Genomic DNA, 18620 nt, shown 5'->3' with positions numbered 1-18620 from the left:
CACATTCTCCAGCTGAGGCCTATCCAATGACTTACAAAGGTTTCAGCAGATCTTCCTCGCTTTTGTACTCCATGCTTCTATTTAAAAGCCAAGGATCCCATATGCTTTTTTAACAGCTGTATCAACCTGTCCTGCCATCTTCGAATAACTGTGTATGTGAACCCCCAGGTCTCTCTGCTCCCGTATCCCCTTGAAAACTACCATTTATTGTATATTGCTTCTCCTCATTCTTACACCCAACATGCATCAACTCACACTTCTCTGCATTACACTTCATCTGCCACGTGCCTTATCATTTCACCAGTCTGTCTATGTCCCTCCTGCAGTCTACTACCGTCCCCTCACTGTTTAACACGTTCCCAATTCTGGGTTATCTGCAAACTTTAAAAAGTTGCTCTCTATACTCTAGTTCAGGTCATTCGGGTATATCAAAAAGATCAGAGAGCTCACCAGAGCAAACTGTGAAATGTATTGATCTGGGAATCAGCATGAGGCCTATACAACAGGAACTTGGTGAGAGTGAGAACTTGTTGGTAAAATAATAAAATACCCACAGAATCTGTGGGTATAGTCTGGGGATAGACAGGCGTTTCTACAACCACAGACGTGAGTCTCACATGGTGAGTTGCCTCTCTGGTGCCAGAGTGGAGGATGTCATGGAACAGGTGCAAAACATTCTGCAGGGTAAGGGGCACAGCCAGAAGTCATGGTCCATGTTGGAACCAATGACATAGGAAAGAAAAGGGTAGAGGTCCTAATGGCAGAGTTTCAGGATCTTGGGAGGAGACGAAAGAGCAGGACCTCAAAGGTGGTAATCTCTGGATTACGCCAGTACCACATGCAAGTGTGTATAGGAACAACAAGATTGTTGTTTTATGAACACACGAGCACGATAAAGCAGGTTAACGTGTGGCTGGAGACAAGGTGCAGGTGGGAGGGCTTCAGAGTCCTGGGGCATTGGGACCAGTTCTGGGACACGTTGGACCTGTACATGGTGGATGGGCTGCACCTGAACAGGGCTGGGACCAATGTCCTCAGGGGAGGTTAGCTAAAGCTCCAGGGGATGGTTTAAAATAATTTGGCGGAGGGAGGGTTGGAGGGGATCAGGATGTCATATCGGAGAGCAGAAACAGGGAACATAGAGGACTGGGAGAGGTCGGTAATTTCGGAGTAAAGCGTAGTTCAGAAAGAGGAGGGATTAGACAGGGTAGAAATGCAAAACAAAGGCAGTTTTGCAGGCATATGTGCAAATTTTGTAAATTCCAGAAAGATGTAAAAGCACTAAAGTAATGATAATGGGGACTTCAATTATCCAAACATAGACTGGGAAGAAAACAGGGCAAAGGGCATGGAAGAGGAAGAATTCCTGAAAAGTGTACAGGAGAACTTTCTCGATCAGTCCAATAAGGAAGGAAGCAGTGCTGGATCTAGTCCTGGGGAATGAAGTGGGGCAAGTAGAGCGGTTTCAGTGGGAGCGCATCTAGACAACAGTGATAATAATAATAATAATAACCCTTGCATTTGATATAGCGCTTTTCACGTCTTCTAGCGTCTCTAAGCGCTTCACAGAATATACTGTAAAGCGAATTGACTATATTTTTGGGCAAAATGCAGCAGCCAATTGCACACAGCAATGTCCCACAAACAGTTGTGGATTGAAATTGACCAATATATTTTTTTTTGGTAGGGATTATTATTAGGCTCTGTGTGGAGTAAGCAAACTTGCCCAAGGTTTCGCCCTGTCTGGAATTGAAACCAGGTGTCTCGCTTGCAAGGCGAGTGCTTTAACCACTGAGCTACAGGACTCCACAGTATCATTAGGTTCAGAGTAATTTGGAACAACAACAACAACAACAAGATTCCATTTATAAAGCGCCTTTCACGTCGGGAGGACATCCCAAGACACTGTACAGTTGGGTCAGGACCCGAGCAGTGGGGAAATGGTCAGTGTGAGGGAAGGGAAGGGAGGGAGCGAGGAGGGGGAAGAGAGTCGAGAGGGGAGCTGAAGGCTGAAGGTCAAAGAGAAAGGTTTTGAGACCGGCCTTGAAGGAGGAAAGGGAGGAAGCGGCGAAGGCACTGGGGATAGAGTTCCAGAGCCTAGGGGCTGAGAGGCTGAAGGCCCGGCCACCGATGGTAGGGCGGTTGGGGCGGGGACGTGGAGCAGACCGGAGCCAGAGGAACGGAGGGTACGGGCAGGTAGGTAGGGGGATAGTAGGTCGGAGAGGTAGGAGGGAGCGAGGCCGTGAATGGCCTTGGAGGTGAGGATGAGGATCTTGAAATCGATCCTCTGGGGGACGGGGCGCCAGTGGAGGCGAGCGAGGGTGAGAGTGATGTGGTCCCGAAGCCTGGTGCAGGAATAAGAGGGGCAAAGAGAGTATATGAGAAAAGATTATCAGGTAACCTAAAAGGGAACCCTAAAGTCTTCTATAAACATGTAAAGAGTAAAAGGATGGTCAAAGCAGGAGACGATTTAGGGACCAAGAAGGAAAACTACTTGTGGAGGCAGAGGGCACGGCTGAGGCACTGAAAGAGTACTTTGCATCTGTCTTCACAAAAGAAGATGGTGCCAATGTCACAGTAAAGGAGGAGGAGGTAGAGAAATTGGGTAGGAATAGAATAGATGGAGAGGAGGTACTTAAAAGTTTAGCGGCAATCAAAGTGGAAAAGTCACCCGGTCTGGATGGGAGCATCCTAGGTTGCTGAGGGAAGTTAGGGCGGAAATAAAGGAGGCTCTGGCCACTATCTTTCAATCCTCCTTGGATATGGGAGAAGCGCCTGAGGACTGGAGGGTCGCTAATGTTACATTCCCGTTCAAAAAAGGGGAGAGGGATAATCCTGTAATGATGTGGAAATTTCTAGAGAACATAATCCAAGACAAAACTAATTTTCACTTATTAATTAACTCGTGTTTTCCTATCAGTCAACATAGATTTGTTAAAGGCAAATTGTGTCTGACAAACCTAATTGAGTTATTTGATGATACAACGGAGAGGACTGATGAAGGCAGTGCAGTCGATGTCGTGTATGTGGACTTTCAGAAGGTGTTTGATAAGGTTCGGCATAATAGACGAGTTAGCAATTGAACCCAATGGGATAAAAGGGACAGTGGCAGCATGGATACAAAATTGTCTGGGAGACATAAAGCAGAGGGTAGGGGTGAATGGTTGTTTTTCAGACTGGAGGGAAGTGTGCAGTGGTGTTCCCCAGGGATCAGTATTGGGACCACTGCTGTGTGAGTGGTTCTGTAGCTTGTGGAGGGGGCTTTAGTGTGTTTCTCACCCTGACCTGGGAGTGTGGACGCACAGTGTAGAGGAACTTTACTCTGTCTCTAACCCTGACCTGGGAGTGTGGATGGACCAGTGTAGAGGGAGGCTGCTTACCTGGCAGAGTTGAGAGGCCTCGTGGATGGGGATGATGCTGTGGTCTCGGTGTTCCCGGGAGACGCCGCACACCACGCAGATTGGCTTGTGGTCCTCGGTGCAGTAAAGCTTGAGGGTTTCGTGGTGATTGGGGCACATGGTACCCAGGGGCAGCTCGTCCACCCGCAGCCTGCGTACCCGCTCTACGATGTTGGCCAGAAGCTGGTTACTCTTCACCTGGAACCTGGACATGGTCTTCAGGCACTGGGGACAGCGCAGCGAGGGCCCCGAGTCCCTGGCCTGGCTTCCGGCCGCCGTTTCTGGCTCGGCCCCCAGCCCCAGGCCTGGCTCACACTCCCCCAGGCGTGGCTCACACTCCCCCAAGCCTGGCTCACACTCCCCCAAGCCTGGCTCATACTCCCCCAGACCTGGCTCACACTCCCCCAGGTCTGGCTCACACTCCCCTAGGTCTAGCTCACACTCCCCCAGGTCTGGCTCACACTCCCCCAGGTCTGGCTCACACTCCCCCAGGTCTAGCTCACACTCTCCCAGGCCTGGCTCACACTCCCCCAGGTCTGGCTCACACTCCCCTAGGTCTAGCTCACACTCCCCCAGGTCTGGCTCACACTCCCCCAGGCCTGGCTCACACTCCCCCAGGCCTGGCTCACACTCCCCCAGGCCTGGCTCACACTCCCCCAGGCCTGGCTCACACTCCCCCAGGCCTGGCTCACACTCCCCCAGGCCTGGCTCACACTCCCCCAGGCCTGGCTCACACTCCCCCAGGCAGGCCCGGCACAGGTTGTGCTCACATGGCAGTCGCACAGGGTCCTGGTAGAGGCCTAGGCAGACAGGGCAGGTCACCTCACTGATCAGCCCCTCAGCTGGGATCCACGAGGACATCGCAAGGGAGAGAGGCCTGGTCCAGAGAGACAACATTAATGAAAATATTAATACAGTAAAACTAACATAGGTTGTATCAGTTGAGACCGTAACATTTAATATGAGATTGCTCAAAGCGTACAAAGCGCCACCTGAAGATGGGAAAGGATAGAGGATGAGTGCTCCAGAGTTTCGGGGTGTAGTAGTTGATCGCACGGCCACCATTAGTGGAACAGAGGGCACGAGGGACGTTCAGAAGGATGGAGCCAGTCGAGCGGAGGCAGATGTCGGAGGTAGAGAGCATGAAAGGATTTGCAAACGAGTGTGAGGATCTTGAAATACATCCATTTGGCAATAGAGAGCCAGTGGGCCTGGACAGAACTGTAGTGATGGGGGTTCGGAGTTTAGTGCAGGTGAGTATTCGGGCAGCGGAGTTCTCGATTAGCTGGATCCTGTGCCTGTTGGAGCTGGGGAGGGCATTTGGGAGGTGATGAACGCATGGATGAGAGCATAAATCATTTCACATGTGACTTGTGTGAAGTAACGTATAAGTCAGATTTTACATGATTAGCACGTTAAAAATACATAGGTTTGGTACATACATAGGTTTAGAGTACAAGAGTAGGGAAGTCTCGCTGCAACTGTATAGGGCTTTGGTGAGACCGCACCTGGAATATTGTGTGCAGTTTTGGTCTCCTTCTTTAAAAAAGGACATACTTGCCCTCGAGGGGGTGCAGCGTAGATTCACTCGGTTAGTTCCTGGGATGGGGGGACTGACCTGTGAGGAGAGGCTGAATAAACTGGGGCTGTGTTCTCCAGAGTACAGAAGAATTAGGGGACATCTTATTGAAACATATAAGATTCTTAAAGGGCTGATAAAGTAGACACTGAGGGTCTGTTTCCCCTGGTATGAGAATCCATAACCAGGGGTCACAGTCTTAAAATTAAGGGTCAGCCTTTTAGAACAGAGTTGAGGAAACATTTCTTCACTCAGAGGGTAGTGAACTTATGGAATTCACTCCCCCAGAAGGCTGTAGATGCTCAGTCCTTGAACATCTTCAAGGCTGAGACTGATAGATTTTTTAAAAACCAGAGGGATTAGGGGATATGGGGATACGGCAGGTAATTAGAGTTAGGCCTGAAGATCAGCCATGAGCTTATCGGATGGCGGGGAAGGCTCGAGGGGCCGAATGGCCTTCTCCTGCTCCTAATTCTTATGTTCTTATAAGGCTGGTGACATTAAGGCAATGTTTCTGTATCATGTTTAATTGGGAGCGGTTTGCGCTTTAACCGAGCCTTTAAGATTGCCTACACATCCCTCACATCAGCTGCAACTCTTTTTTCATCGCTGAATGACTCATTAGCTGACACCTGGTGTTTCAGAGGCTGTGAAACGTTTAACCCGCTCCGAGCTCTTCTCAAGGTCAATGAGATAACAATAATTCTAAAAATCCTTGTACTTGACATATTTGTGTGTGGAGTCCTGTAGCTCAGTGTTTGCAGCTCTCGCCTCACATTATCGGGTAACATAAAAGGGAACCCTAAGGAAATTTATAAGCACGTAAAGAATAAAATGTTAGTCAGCGGTAGGGTGGGACCGATTAGGGACCAATCTTCTTGTGGCGGCTGATGCACTGAATGAGTACTTTGCAGTGGTCTTCCAAAAAAGAAGAGGATACAGCCAAGAAGAGGTGTCAGGGTGTTTACGTAAGGGGGTGCGTCAGGGGATGTGTGTGGGTGAGAAGACGTTTGCTCAGTGGAATTTTTGAGAACAGTTGTATAGAATCATAGAATATTACAGCACAGAAGGAGGCCATTTGGCCCATCGTGCCTGTGCCGGCTCTTTGGAAGAGCTGCCCAATCAGTCCCACTCCCTCGCTCTTTCCCCAAACCCTTGCAAATTTTTCCTTTTCATATAGCTGTCTAATTCCACGCGGAAAGTTGTCATTGAATCTGTTTCCACCACCTTTCAAGCATTGCGTTCCAGACCGTAACAACTCTCGGTGTTAAAAAAAAATTCTCCTAACTTCCCCTCTGTTTCTTTTGCCAATTATCTTAAATCAATGTGCCCTGGTTACTCATCCACCTGCCAGGGGAAACAGTTTATCCCTATCTACTCTATCAAAACCCCTCATAATTTTGAACACCTCTATTAAATCTCACCTTAACCTCTCAGCCCTAAGGAGAATAATCCCTGGGACTCTCGTCTCTCCACATAACGGAAGTGCCTCGTTCCCAGTACCAACAACAAAATTACATTTCTCGAGCGCCATTCGTGTCAGGAGGCTGTCCGAAGGCGCTGGATAGTCAGAGTTTTGGACCCGAGCTGGGGGGTCAGAAACAGGAGGGTGGAGGGCAGGCGGGAAGCAAGGTGAAGAGGAGGGTCTTGAGATGGGTCTTGAAGGAGGCACCATAACCTCCTCACTTTTGTATTATATGCCCCGCTTTACAAGGCCGAGTATCCCATGTGCTTTGTTTAGCAGCTTTATTGTCCTGTCCTGCCACCTTCCAGGATTTGTTCATATGAACCCCCAGGTCTCTCTGTTCCTTTAACCCCGTTTAAGATTCTACCATCAGCTTATATCGCCTCTCCTCATACTTCCTCCCAAAATGCTTCATTTCGCATTTTCAGAATTAAATTTAAACCACCGTGTTGCTGCCCATTTCACCAGTCCGCCTGTGGCCTTGGATTGCAGTCTGTTATTATCCTCCTCGCCGTTTACTTCTTTTCTCGCTTTGTGTGATCTGCAAACTTGGAAATTGTACTCCCTATACCCGAGTTCAGGTCATTTATAGAGGATAAAAAGACATGTGGTTTGTAAAGTTTTATTAATTCAACGGGCAGTGGTAAGAGCATAGAGTTTATTGCCTAAGACGAAACATACGATTAATAATCTGTATTCAAATTATACTACATATACCAACACAATAACAACACAACAAATCTACGTGAGCAAAACATTTACCACGCAGCACGCACTGAGGGGTTGCTCAGTACTCCAGACAAATACACAGCAGAGATCAGCCCCTGGAAGTCCCTCAGGGACAACTGACTTTCGTGATACCAACAATAAACAGGGACTGGCATCCGGTAAACCCTCGGACCCAACCAGTCGTACACAACAGCAGTAGTACTGATGATACAGGGACAACAACACGTATCCAGGCACTGTTTCGTACTCCAGACTAAACAGTAGTCCGGGATCGCACCTCGACATACACTGGAGACACATCAGAGATCAGCCCCTGGAAATCCCTTCGGGGACAACTGATTCTGTAACATAAAACACAGAGAGTGACTCCTGGAAACCCAACAGAAACAATCAGCTCTTCGCCCAACACCTCACTCGTGCTGTCTCACCTGATTTCCGTGTCTCAAACCTGTGGACCAACCACTACTAAACATATTACCCACTACTCCTCCTCTTTCAACTTTTAATGGTCACTTTCTTACTGGGTGAATTCCCTCACCCGCCTGTACGTATACATAGGTACAGTAGAATCGATATCGATTCCACTGGGAAGAGCACTGACCCTCTACACAACTCCAACTATTCCAAAGCTACGTCTTTCTTTTCATGCGCTTCTCACTCCACCTCCCCTTGTCGCAGAGATAGCCCTCACCTTTCTGGCAACTTCTGGGCAGTCTTTCACAGCCTGCTTGCTTCTCAGCCTCGAGATGGGCAGGTGTCCGAGGCTGCAGACTTTTCTTTCCGTGGTCCAGTGTTCTTGCAGCTGCGCTCAAGGGTCCGATTGCTGATCACCTCAGAGGAGTGAACATCTTCCCAGGAAAATATGAACTGTAATCAGAAGCCAAACTCAACCCGTCCAGCAAAGCTACTTTTAATCATTTGACTATCAAACCTTTTGGAAAGTTCGGTGCTGTTTGCCAATGTATCCCGAGGTGATATCAATATATTTGAACAGGTCCCAATACCAATCCCTGGGGGACACTACTGTATACTTTCCTCCAGTCAGAGAAACAATCGTTCACCACTACTGTCTGCTTTCTGTCCCCCAGCCAACGCCGTTCACAGTCCCAGAGCCAATGAAATGTATGATCGTGCTTGTGACTTTCCTGCAGGGATCGCGTTGACCATTGTGGTCCTGGCTCAGGCGATGTGCGGACTCTACAAATGCATCCCCCGCTACCTGGTCATTTTAGATAAAGTTCCCCGACGATCCCCCGGATAAAATCAGTCATTTACGGCTGCTTGTGGGACGTCGCATATTTGCTGATATGTGACAGGGGCAGATCTAACTGAGCTGACGGCTGCCGTCGTATCCGTTGGCTCAGTCTCAGTGGCCTCGCGCCCTCGCACTTCCTGTTGTGGGGGTTGAAGAGCGGGAAGACGGGGTCGGTGAAGCGGATGTGGCGGAAGGTGTGGACGTGGGCCAGGTTGTCGACGCTGTAGAAGGACACTTGCCCCAACTCATAGTCCAGGTACAGACGGATGGCCCTGAGGCTGCGCTCCAGGGGGGGAAGAACTATGGGCTCTGGGGTCTGCAGGCTGACCCGAGTCCCATCCACCACCTCAATCACCCAGTAGCCGTCCTGCGGGGTCAGGGCCCGAGTCAGGGTGCGGTTGGCAGACTCAGCTGCCACACCAACAATACAGGAGCGGTTACTGCCCAGTTCCACCTCCCAGAAGTGCTTCCCTGACACGAAGCTGGCGCTGGCCAGCACGCAGAGCCAGTGGCTGAAGCGAGACAGGGTGATGGGAACCTCCAGCCGCCGGTCACCGTCTACCACACTGATCAGATCGTCTGAGAGCACCAGCCGTGGGTGGGCCGTCTTCGGATCCAGTTTCAGGTACTCAGGAGCTGTGGCAGACAGAAAGAGGGTCAGGGTGTGAGGCCGAGCACCAGGCAAAGTGTCAAGACAGGTAGAGCACCAGTCACGCGCGGCACATCCCGCGTCAGTCACAAACACGCTGACCTGGTACAAAGGCACCGATCCGATCCCAGATGTCCACAAACCGGAAAGGGGTGAGGATGGAGTCGGTGCAGAGCTCGGTGGAAGCCGAGGTTGGGACAATGTGTTGAAGCTGACACCTGGAACACAAAATGCCAACGTGACCACAATATAATAATAATAATAATAATCCTTTGCATTTGATATAGCGCTTTTCACGTCGGGAGGACGTCCCAAAGCGCTTCACAGAACACACTGTAAAGTGAATTGACTGTATATTTGTGGGCGAACGCGGCAGCCAATTGCGCACAGCAATGTCCCACAAACAGTCGTGGATTGAAAATGACCAATTTATTATTGATTTTTTTGGAGGGATTATTATTAGGCTCTGTGTGGAGTAAGGAAACTCGCCCGAGGTTTGGCCCTCTGCCTGGAATTGAACTCAGGTCTCTCAGTTGCAAAGTGAGTGCTCTAACCACTGAGCTACAGGACTCCAATACAGTGTGAGATGGACAAAAACTGACTGACAACTTCACCAAGAGATCAGAGACTCACTGACCTGCAGCAGCTGCTTTATGTCCTACAGATAAGAAAATATAGATTTCAGTTGACAAAGAACACATCTTAACAGAGAATATAACCCAAAATGGGCTTGTGAGGGGGTCGGGGCAGCAGGAGATATTGAGACGGGAGTGGGGTGGGCGGGCGGGGGGGGGGGCTGGAGCCAAAGAGGGGGAGGAGTGGAGGAGGGGAGGGGTGGAGGAGGAGAGGGATGGTGGAGGGGAGTGTTGGAGGCACGTAGGGAATGGGTGGAGGAGGGGAGGGAAGGAGGAGGGCAGGGGTGGACAGGGGGAGGAAGGGTGGAGGGGGAAGGGAGAGGAGGAAAGCGGGAGGGGTGAGGGGGGAAGGAAAAGTGGAGGACGAGGGGATGGGTGGTGGAGGAGGAGAGGGAGGAGGAGGTGAAGAGTTCTGGAGGATGGAGGCAGAGGAGGAGAGGAGTGGGGGTAGGGGACAAGAGGGGGAGGGGTTGAGTGGAGGGGAAGGGAGGAGGGATAGAGTGGGGGGGATGGGGGAAGAGGGAATGAGGGGGAGGATGCGGAGCTGGAAGAGGGATGAGGTGGAGGGAAGTGGGTGGAGAGAGGATAGGGAAGGGGATGTGGAGGGTTAAATTTGAAGGACGGCAGCAGAGGGGAGGGGTGGAGTAGGGGAGGAGAGGAGGGGAGGGTTTCTGCAGGAGTGGAGGTGGAGGCGGAGAGGAGAGGGGTGGAGGAGGGGTGAATGTGGAGGATGGAAGAAGGGGGGGTGGGGAGAGGAGGGGAAGGGGAGGAGGGGGGGAGTGTGGAGGTGAAGGAGGAAAGGAAAGGAGAGGGGAGAAGGGAGAGAAGGGGTGGAGGAGGCGAGGGATTCCGGATGGGTGGAGGATGGGAAGAGGAGGAGTGGAAGTGGAGGTGGAAGAGGGGAGGAGAGGGGGGCGAGGGAGAGGGTAGAGGAGATGAGGAGGAGGGAAGAGAGTTGGATGGGGAGGGGGGGAGTTGTTGGATGTGGAGAAGGGGAGAGGAGGGGAGGACGAGGGAGGAGTGGAGGAGGGGGTACCGTAGAGAAGAGGACAATGAGGTGGAGGGTAAGATAGGAGGGGAGGAGGTGGAGGGGAGAGGGGTGGACAGAATTTGTAGGAAGAGAAGAAGGAGGATGAGGAGGAGGAGGAGGGGATGGGGAGGAGAAGGAGGGGAGTGGGGAGGAGGAGGAGGAGAGGAAGGGGAGAGGAGAGAAAGGGGGGAGGAGAGGAGGGGAGGGGGAGGGGAAGATGGGGAGGGGAAGACGAGGAGGAGGGGATGTGGAAGGAAGAGGAGAGGAGGGGAAGGAGAGGAGGGAGTGAGGGAGGAGGAGGGGAGAGGAGAAGGGGGAGAGGAAGCGGGGAGGAGAGGAGTGGAAGGGGAGGGGAAGACGGGGAGGGGAAGACTGGGAGGAGGATGGGATGTGGAAGAGGAGGGGAGGGAGGAGGGAGGGAGGAGAGGAGGGGAGGGAGGAGGATTGGAAAGTCACTTTGTGGCATTGAGCAGTGGAGGAGGATGGTTTCCAGAGAGCAAGTCGAGAACCTCACAGAGGAGCTCAATTGTTGTGTTTGCCTCGATTTTTTCAAGGATCCAGTTCTCCTGGAGTGCGGCCACAATTTCTGCCGCTCCTGCATCACAGGGTTTTGGGAGAAGCAGGTGCCAAAAACCTGTCCGGAGTGTCGATGGGTGTCTCCAACGAATCGACTGAGAGCAAATCGAATGCTGGCAAAATTGGCTGAAAAAGCTCAAAATCTGAGCACGACTTTGAAATGGGAGAAAGGAAATATTACTGTGATGAACATCAAGAAGAACTCAAGCTGTTTTGTGAAACTGACAAGAAACTTATCTGTGTGATGTGTCACTTTGAGGGACAGAGCCATAAATCGCACAACGTCATGCCGATAGAAAAAGCTACGAATATCTACAAGGTAAATGCAGCAGAATTTGTAACATGGCTGATGTTAATAATATAATAATCCTTGCATTTGATATACATATATATATTTGAGATGTCTCAAAGTGCTTCATAGAATGTACTGTGAATTGAATGTAGATTTTATGGGTGAAACGTGGCAGCCACAGCGTCCCAAACCATTTTTGACCAAATTATTTTTTTGCAAGGTTTATTACCCCTGGAAAAGGACTCCGTCAATCGACTAGCAATCAGGTTACTACTTACTGGAAGGCAAACACAGGCAAGTGGAGTAAGGAAACTTGCCCAATGTTTTGCCTGCTGGGAATCAGGCCTAAGTCCTCTCACTTGCGCTGATCTACAGGACTCCACAATGACTCTTTGCAGAACATTTGCGAAGACTTGCTGTAACTAAAGAGGACTCTGATTCTGTTGACTTACATTTTTTTTTATTTCAGGGCAAACTGGAATCCGCTTTCCATTCAGTTACTAAGAGAAAGGTCACTGTGCTCCATTCTGAATTTGAGCAGAAAGCGAAGATTTCAGCACTCAAGGCAAGTTTCTGTTGATGTGCGTCTGGGTTCTGCTGTGTTTCTTCTTGAACCTGTGACCTATGAAATGTCTGATGCTTCACTTTGCAGGAGCAGGCGAGCAGTCTGCACAGCCACATCACGGCTGAGTTTGCTAAAATGCACCAGATTCTCAATGACCGCCAGCAGTGTTTAATCCAAGAGCTCAGAGCACGAGAGGAGGAGATTTTACACAGAATGGAGAATAATCTGCAAGTGATTCGGATGAGTTTAGATTCCGTTGAACAAAAACTCTCAGATTTACAGAAGCTGATGGGAAACGACGTGCTTGCCTTTCTGCAGGTAAAGGGATTTAAACTACAATTTTTTTTGTAGTTTTACTCAGTATAAATTTAAATTAAAGCTTTGGGACGTCTCTAAGACGTGATAAGGGGCTGTGTCGAATGCAAGGATTATTATAATTTATTTCAGTAAAAGTTATAGGCTGAAGGAGAAATTGGAAGTCTGACTTAAATAGATGTTGATGGTTTAATGTTCTTTTCACATATGTACACAGTGTCTATAAGTTAGTGAGTGTCTATCTGTAAGCAGGTCTCATGCTTTGGCACAAGAAGTTGCCACAGACTCTTTAATATGCACTGAATTAAATATGGGACCCTAATTAATGTGAACCGATTGATACTCTGACTGACACTCCAGCGCTCCTGTAGTACTGTGCTCAACATTACAATGTGCTCAAAGCATAACATTCCTGTAATAATTGCACTAAACTGTGCCATAGATTTCCATTCTCTATGTGTGGTTTTACAAACTCTAATCTTAGTTTGAGCTCAAATCTCTGCTTTTTTTTTCTCATCAGGAGGAAGTGTCTCGGAAGGAAAGGTATGATATGATCATCACTTTATCCTTGGGGCTGTAGGGGGAAGAGGGGAGGTAAGCGAGGTCCTTTTGCAGATGAGATACTGTGGATGACAGACCAGTCAGCCTGACTTGGAGAAGCAAATTGCTCACGAGGACAGGGGATCTTCCCAGCTGTTGGCTTTTGATGATGCAAACCCAAACCTTAATAGGGAGGGTGGTCCTAGCTGGACAAGTGAGCAACGAGCTTGTCAGATAGAGCTCTCAGTGGCTAATTTTGCAGTTTTAGATGGTTAATCTCCAGCTGGTGGCCCTTGATGAACACTCCTTGGTTCCAAAGCCTTTTCTGGCCAATCGCTAGCTTGTAGATTCTGGAAGGATGCAGGCAGCGAGCATCCTTCCAGGAAGAGAGAGTGCACAAGATTCCACGCTCGGGGAAATGTTGGCGGCAAACGTAGAACCGTCTGGTTACAAGAACGTGTAACTGTCTGGTTTGCATATATTTAAGAACGGTGAGGAGTTGCTGCAACTGTTGGATAATGTGGCTGACAGAACAACAAATTCTTTGCAACATATAATAATTTTACTGTTATAGTGCCTATAACGTTGGAAACCGTCTCAGGCATTTCACAAAATATACGTCAAAGCTCGTACTTTTTAGGCGAAGCACAGCAGCCAACTTGTGCACAGTAATATAGCCCAATCAGCAAGACTGGGGGAAACTCCTTTCTCTTATCCCATACTTCTATAGGATAACCGGCTTCCACCAGCCCCAGACAGATGGGACTTCAGTTTATATATGATCATAGAATTATACAGCATAGAAAGAGGCCATTCGGCCCATCGTGTCAGCTCCTAAAAGAGCAATCCAACTCAATCCCACTGGCCCGCTTTCTCTCCATAGCCCTGCAATCCTGTCCTCCCCAAATACCCAGCTACTTCTCTCTTAAAAGTGGTTATTGAATCGGCTTCCACTACGCTTTCAGGTAATGCATTCCAGAGCCCAACAACTCACCGGATGAAACATCTTTTCCTAACCTCCCCCCTGTTTCTTTTAACAATTATCTTAAATCGTTATCCTCGGGTTACTGACCCACACGCCAGTGGAAATGGTTTTTCCCAGTTCAACCTATCAAATCCTCATGATCTTGAAAACCTCTATTAAACCCCCTCTTAATCTTCTCTGCTTTAGGGAGAATAATCCTAGTTTTGCTAACCTCTCCTCATATCTAAGATCCATCATTCCTGGTAAACATCCTTTGCACTCTCTCCAATGCTCGAACATCTTTCCTAAAGCACAGTGCCCAGAACTGAACGCAGTACTCCAACTGAGGCCTAACCAGCATTTTATAAATATTCAACATAACCTCCTGACTTTTGTATTCTATGCCCCTATTTATAAAACCTAATATCCCGAATGCTTTTTTTAACAGCTTTATCTGCCTGTCCTGCCACCTTCAGAGATTTGTTTATGTGGACTACAAGGTCTCTCTGTTCATTTGCCCCCTTTAAGATTGTACCATCAGCTTAGTATCGGCTGCAAATTTGGAAATTGTGCTCCTTCTATCCAGATCTTTACTTTAGATCAGAAAGAGCAGTGGTCCCAATACCGGCCCCTGAGGGACACCACTCCACACCTCCCTCCAGTCGGAAAAGCAATCGTTTACGAGCACTCTCTGCTTTCTCTCCCAGCCCCAGCTCTGGATCCATGTTGCCACAGTCCCTCTAATACCGTGGGCTTCTATTTTGTTTATAAGTCTCTTATGTGGCACTTTGTCAAATGCCTTTTGAAAATCCAGATAAACTACGTCTACCGCACTACCTTCACCCGCCCTCTCAGTCACTTCATCCAAAAATTCTGTTAGGTTTGTCAGACGCGATCTGCTTTTAACAAATCCATGTTGACTGTCCTTTATTAAACCATATTTTTCTAAGTGAGAATTTATATCGTCTCGGATTATAGTCTCCGGAAGTTTCCCCACTACTGATGTTAGGCTGATTGGCCGGCAGTTCTCAGGTTTATCCTTCTGCCCCTTTCTGTACAGGGGAGTAACATTTGCAACCTTCCAGTCCTCTGGCACCACTCCAGTGTCCAAAAAGGATTGAAAGATTGTGACCAGAGTCTCCGCTGTTTCCACCCTTGCTTCCCTCAGTAACCTGGGATGGATCGCGTCCGGACCAGGTGGCTTTACAGATTGAATTTGTTGTTGTTGTTGTTAAGTCGCTATAATAATGAAAATTTGTATATTTCAGAGTCAGCGAAGAGGATGGTCCACTAATGTTAGTTGATGCTGAGCTGCCTGTGGGGATATTTAAAGGGCCTATACAGTACATAGCCTGGAGAGTAATGATAGACAGCATCAGCCCAGGTAAACATCTTGTGTTCTGATCCTCATAAAATGGTTAGTGTTGAGTGATGCTGCACAGCAAGTATCCTTGAACTGTGGAGAATATTTCAGATTTTAATGACCGGTCGGCTTGGGGGAGTGTGGGGAGTGGCAGCGATAATAATGAGGTCTCATCAGACTTGATCTAGTTCTAAGGTGATGAGTTTGCCATCAATTTTCTACTTTATTAATCAACAATAATGGCAAAATCTCAATCAAACACAGTGGGGTTGTCACCTATCACTGTATTCTTAAGATTAAGATTTTAAGTTTAATCACTGGTGGTGCAGGGGGTTGTCTGGGGGAGTAGAGGGTGTTGTACTTCAGCAATCTTCTAACAAGATTTGCTGACCCCATATCAACTTGCCGACTCCCTCCACTGTTCCACGTCACCTCCCAATGTGAAGGGTGCTATACAAATGTAATTTTGTATTTTAAATAGTTCATCTTCGTTTGTTTTTCAGGCATCTCGCCCTTTATTTAGACTTGTTTGGTTCACTATGTTCACATGGAAGTCTATGTGGAAGCACCTGGTGCACATAAAGCCCAGACCAATCAAGTTGCGCGGATATACTTCATGCCTACACTCACCTGATAGTATTCAAACTGAATAATGTGTCATCTTGGTGCAATCACATCTTTTGTTCCAGTTTTCTTTTTATCAGAGTCCAATTCATATGTTCATTGTTTTACAATGACACGTTACAAAACTGTTGATGTCCAATGCCTTTGGACAGTTAACATTTCATTTGAACTCTTTCCTTGTATCTGTAAATTGCAAACATTCATTTTGTGGCTTGTATTTAAGAGCATATTCACCTGCAAATCTTGTGGGTTGGGAGGAGACTCCCAACAGGTACTGCCATTGGCTCCTGATGATTTGTTTGGTTTGGCTGTAACTTCAATAGAATTCACCAAATATGTCTGTGTTGTATCTTTCAGCTCCAGCCCCTCTGACTCTGGATCCAAACACAGCCCATCCTGAGCTCGTCCTGTCTCCGAACGTGACCAGTGTGAGACACAGAGACAAACGGCAGAAGCTCCCCAACACCCCGGAGAGGTTTGATCGCTGGGCCTGTGTCCTGGGATCTGAAGGATTCACATCAGGGAGATACTATTGGGAAGTTCAGGTGGGGAACAAGGCTGTGTGGGATGTGGGAGTGGCCAGAGAGTCTGTCAAGAGGAAAGGGAGAATCAGACCATCTCCACAAACTGGGTACTGGAAAGTGGGCCTGAGAAAAGGGAACATTCACTGGGGTTGGCCCTCACTCCCAACCAGCTTGTCCCTGGAAGTGAAACCACAGAAGATCGGAGTTTACCTGGACTATGAGGGTGGACAGGTGTCATTCTACAATGCGGATAACATGTCTCATCTCCATACTTTCAATGTCAACTTCACTGAGAAATTGTATCCCTTCTTCAGTCCTGGCTTGAACAACGATGGGGTAAACCGGAAGCCACTGAGAATCTGTGCTGTTAATGATTGCTAAACTGTTAAAGACGTGATGTTTATTTCACCCCTTCCTTCACACTTCCAGAAATAAAAATGTCAGACTTTGTCACCCTCTCAATTCTGAGTCAGAATGTTATGTTGTGGGTCCAAGATCCATGTTGAACTTGTAACTCACAGACTGTGTAACCTGCAATTTTTTTTTAAAAAGGTAAAAATGTGTTGAATAGTTTACTGTATTTTTCCTAAATAAATATATTGAATAGACATGTGTCAGAATAGTTGTTTTTGTACATTATCATTCTTGAGCTCTAGGCTATGACCTGGTTTACTTATACATGTCACAGCCTCAGATGGGAAAGTTAGTCCAAACTCAACAAGTAGCCGGACAATGCTCTTAAGGGTAAGCTGTGTAGTTTTGGCTAATTTATTTCCAGTAGTTATCCCAACACCAACTCTTAGCTCCTGAAGCCTTAACTTTTGCCAACTGTTGACTAAATCTCTCCAGAACTGAATAAGCAAGGTGCAAGTGTGACTTCCACCCCCCCACACAGGGACTATCCATATTTTGGTGGCAGACATACATGGTTTGGAAGCACAGTGAGGGGCTTCCATAAATGACAGGTACGCAGGTGACCAAAAACTACATCGCTCCTACAATGTGAAAGGTTGAGGTGGGAGGACAAGCGGTGGAGGAGGAGTATCGAATGCTGCCGATAGGTCGAGGAGGATGAGGAGGCAGAGGGAGTCCTGGTCACAGATGATCAGGATGTCATTGGTGACCTTGAGCAGGGCAGTTTCTGTGCTATGGGCAGCACGGAAACCCGACTGAAGGGGTTCGAATAATGAATGGGTGGAGAGGAAAGCGCGCAGCTGGGAGGCGACAATTCGTTCCAGGACCTTGGACAGGAAGGGGAGGTTGTGAGGCGGAGTGACCGTAGGATGGAGTTCCAGAGTATGGGGAAGAGAGGCTGAAAGCCTGGCCACAAATGGTAGGGCGGGTCGGGTGGGAGACATGGAGCAGGCCGGAGCCCGATGAACGGAGGGAGCGGGCAGGTTGGTCGGGAGTCAGCGGGTCAGAGAGGTAGGAAGAGGCAAGGCCATGGATGGCCTTAATAATAATAATAATAATAATCCTTGCATTTAATATAGCGCTTTTCACGTCGGGAGGACATCCCAAAGCGCTTCGCAGAATACACTGTAAAGTGAATTGACTATATTTGTGGGTGAACGCGGCAGCCAATTGCGCACAACAATGTCCCACAAACAGTCGTAGATTGAAAATGACCAATTTATTATTGTTCTTGGTTTTGGAGGGAATATTATTATTAAAGGTGAGGATGAGGATCTTGAACTCGATCCTCTGGGGGATGGGGAGCCAGTGGATTGTCAAATGGCGTTTAATGAAGTGCCACATAAGAGACTTGTTAGAAAAATAGAAACCCAAGGTATTAAAGGGACAGTGGTAGCATGGATACAGAATTGCTTGGGAGACAGGACGTAGTGAGTGGTGGTGAACAGTTGTTTTTCTGACTGGAGGGAAGTGTGCAGTGGTGTTCCCCAGGGGTCAGTATTGGGACCACTGCTGTTTTAGATCTATATAAATGACCTGGACTTGGGTATAGGGAATACAATTTCCAAGTTTGCAGATGATATTAAGCTAGGAAGAGCAGTAAACAGTGAGGAAGATAGTAACAGACTGCAAACGGACATAGACAGACTGGTAAAATGGCAGAAATGTGTCAGATGAAGTTTAATCTGTAGAAATGCGCCGTG

The 18620-nt window shown here is 48.2% G+C and overlaps 2 protein-coding genes across 2 annotated transcripts in view; one reads left to right on the top strand and one right to left on the bottom strand.

The window, feature by feature from the left end:
- LOC103191551 (zinc-binding protein A33-like) overlaps positions 1-4259 on the bottom strand; it is a 10964-nt gene extending 6705 nt beyond the window's left edge. Inside the window, exon 1 of the mRNA XM_042344783.1 lies at positions 3381-4259. Within this exon, the coding sequence (XP_042200717.1) occupies positions 3381-4259 (879 nt within the window). The remainder of the gene's footprint in view (positions 1-3380) is intronic.
- A 6963-nt stretch (positions 4260-11222) lies between these two features.
- Positions 11223-16934, top strand: LOC103185544 (zinc-binding protein A33). The gene is made up of 7 exons (XM_042344782.1): positions 11223-11432; positions 11582-11635; positions 12078-12173; positions 12261-12491; positions 13009-13031; positions 15261-15376; positions 16337-16934. The coding sequence occupies exons 1-7, from the start codon at positions 11223-11225 to the stop codon at positions 16882-16884; spliced, it is 1278 nt and encodes a 425-aa protein (XP_042200716.1). The 3' UTR covers positions 16885-16934.
- Positions 16935-18620: the final 1686 nt, after the last annotated feature.

This window comes from Callorhinchus milii, unplaced genomic scaffold (assembly GCF_018977255.1).
Source record: "Callorhinchus milii isolate IMCB2004 unplaced genomic scaffold, IMCB_Cmil_1.0 Scaffold30, whole genome shotgun sequence".
Lineage (NCBI taxonomy): Eukaryota > Metazoa > Chordata > Chondrichthyes > Chimaeriformes > Callorhinchidae > Callorhinchus > Callorhinchus milii.
The sequence above is the reverse complement of the archived record's forward strand: the minus strand, read 5'-3'. Positions and strand labels throughout refer to the sequence as shown.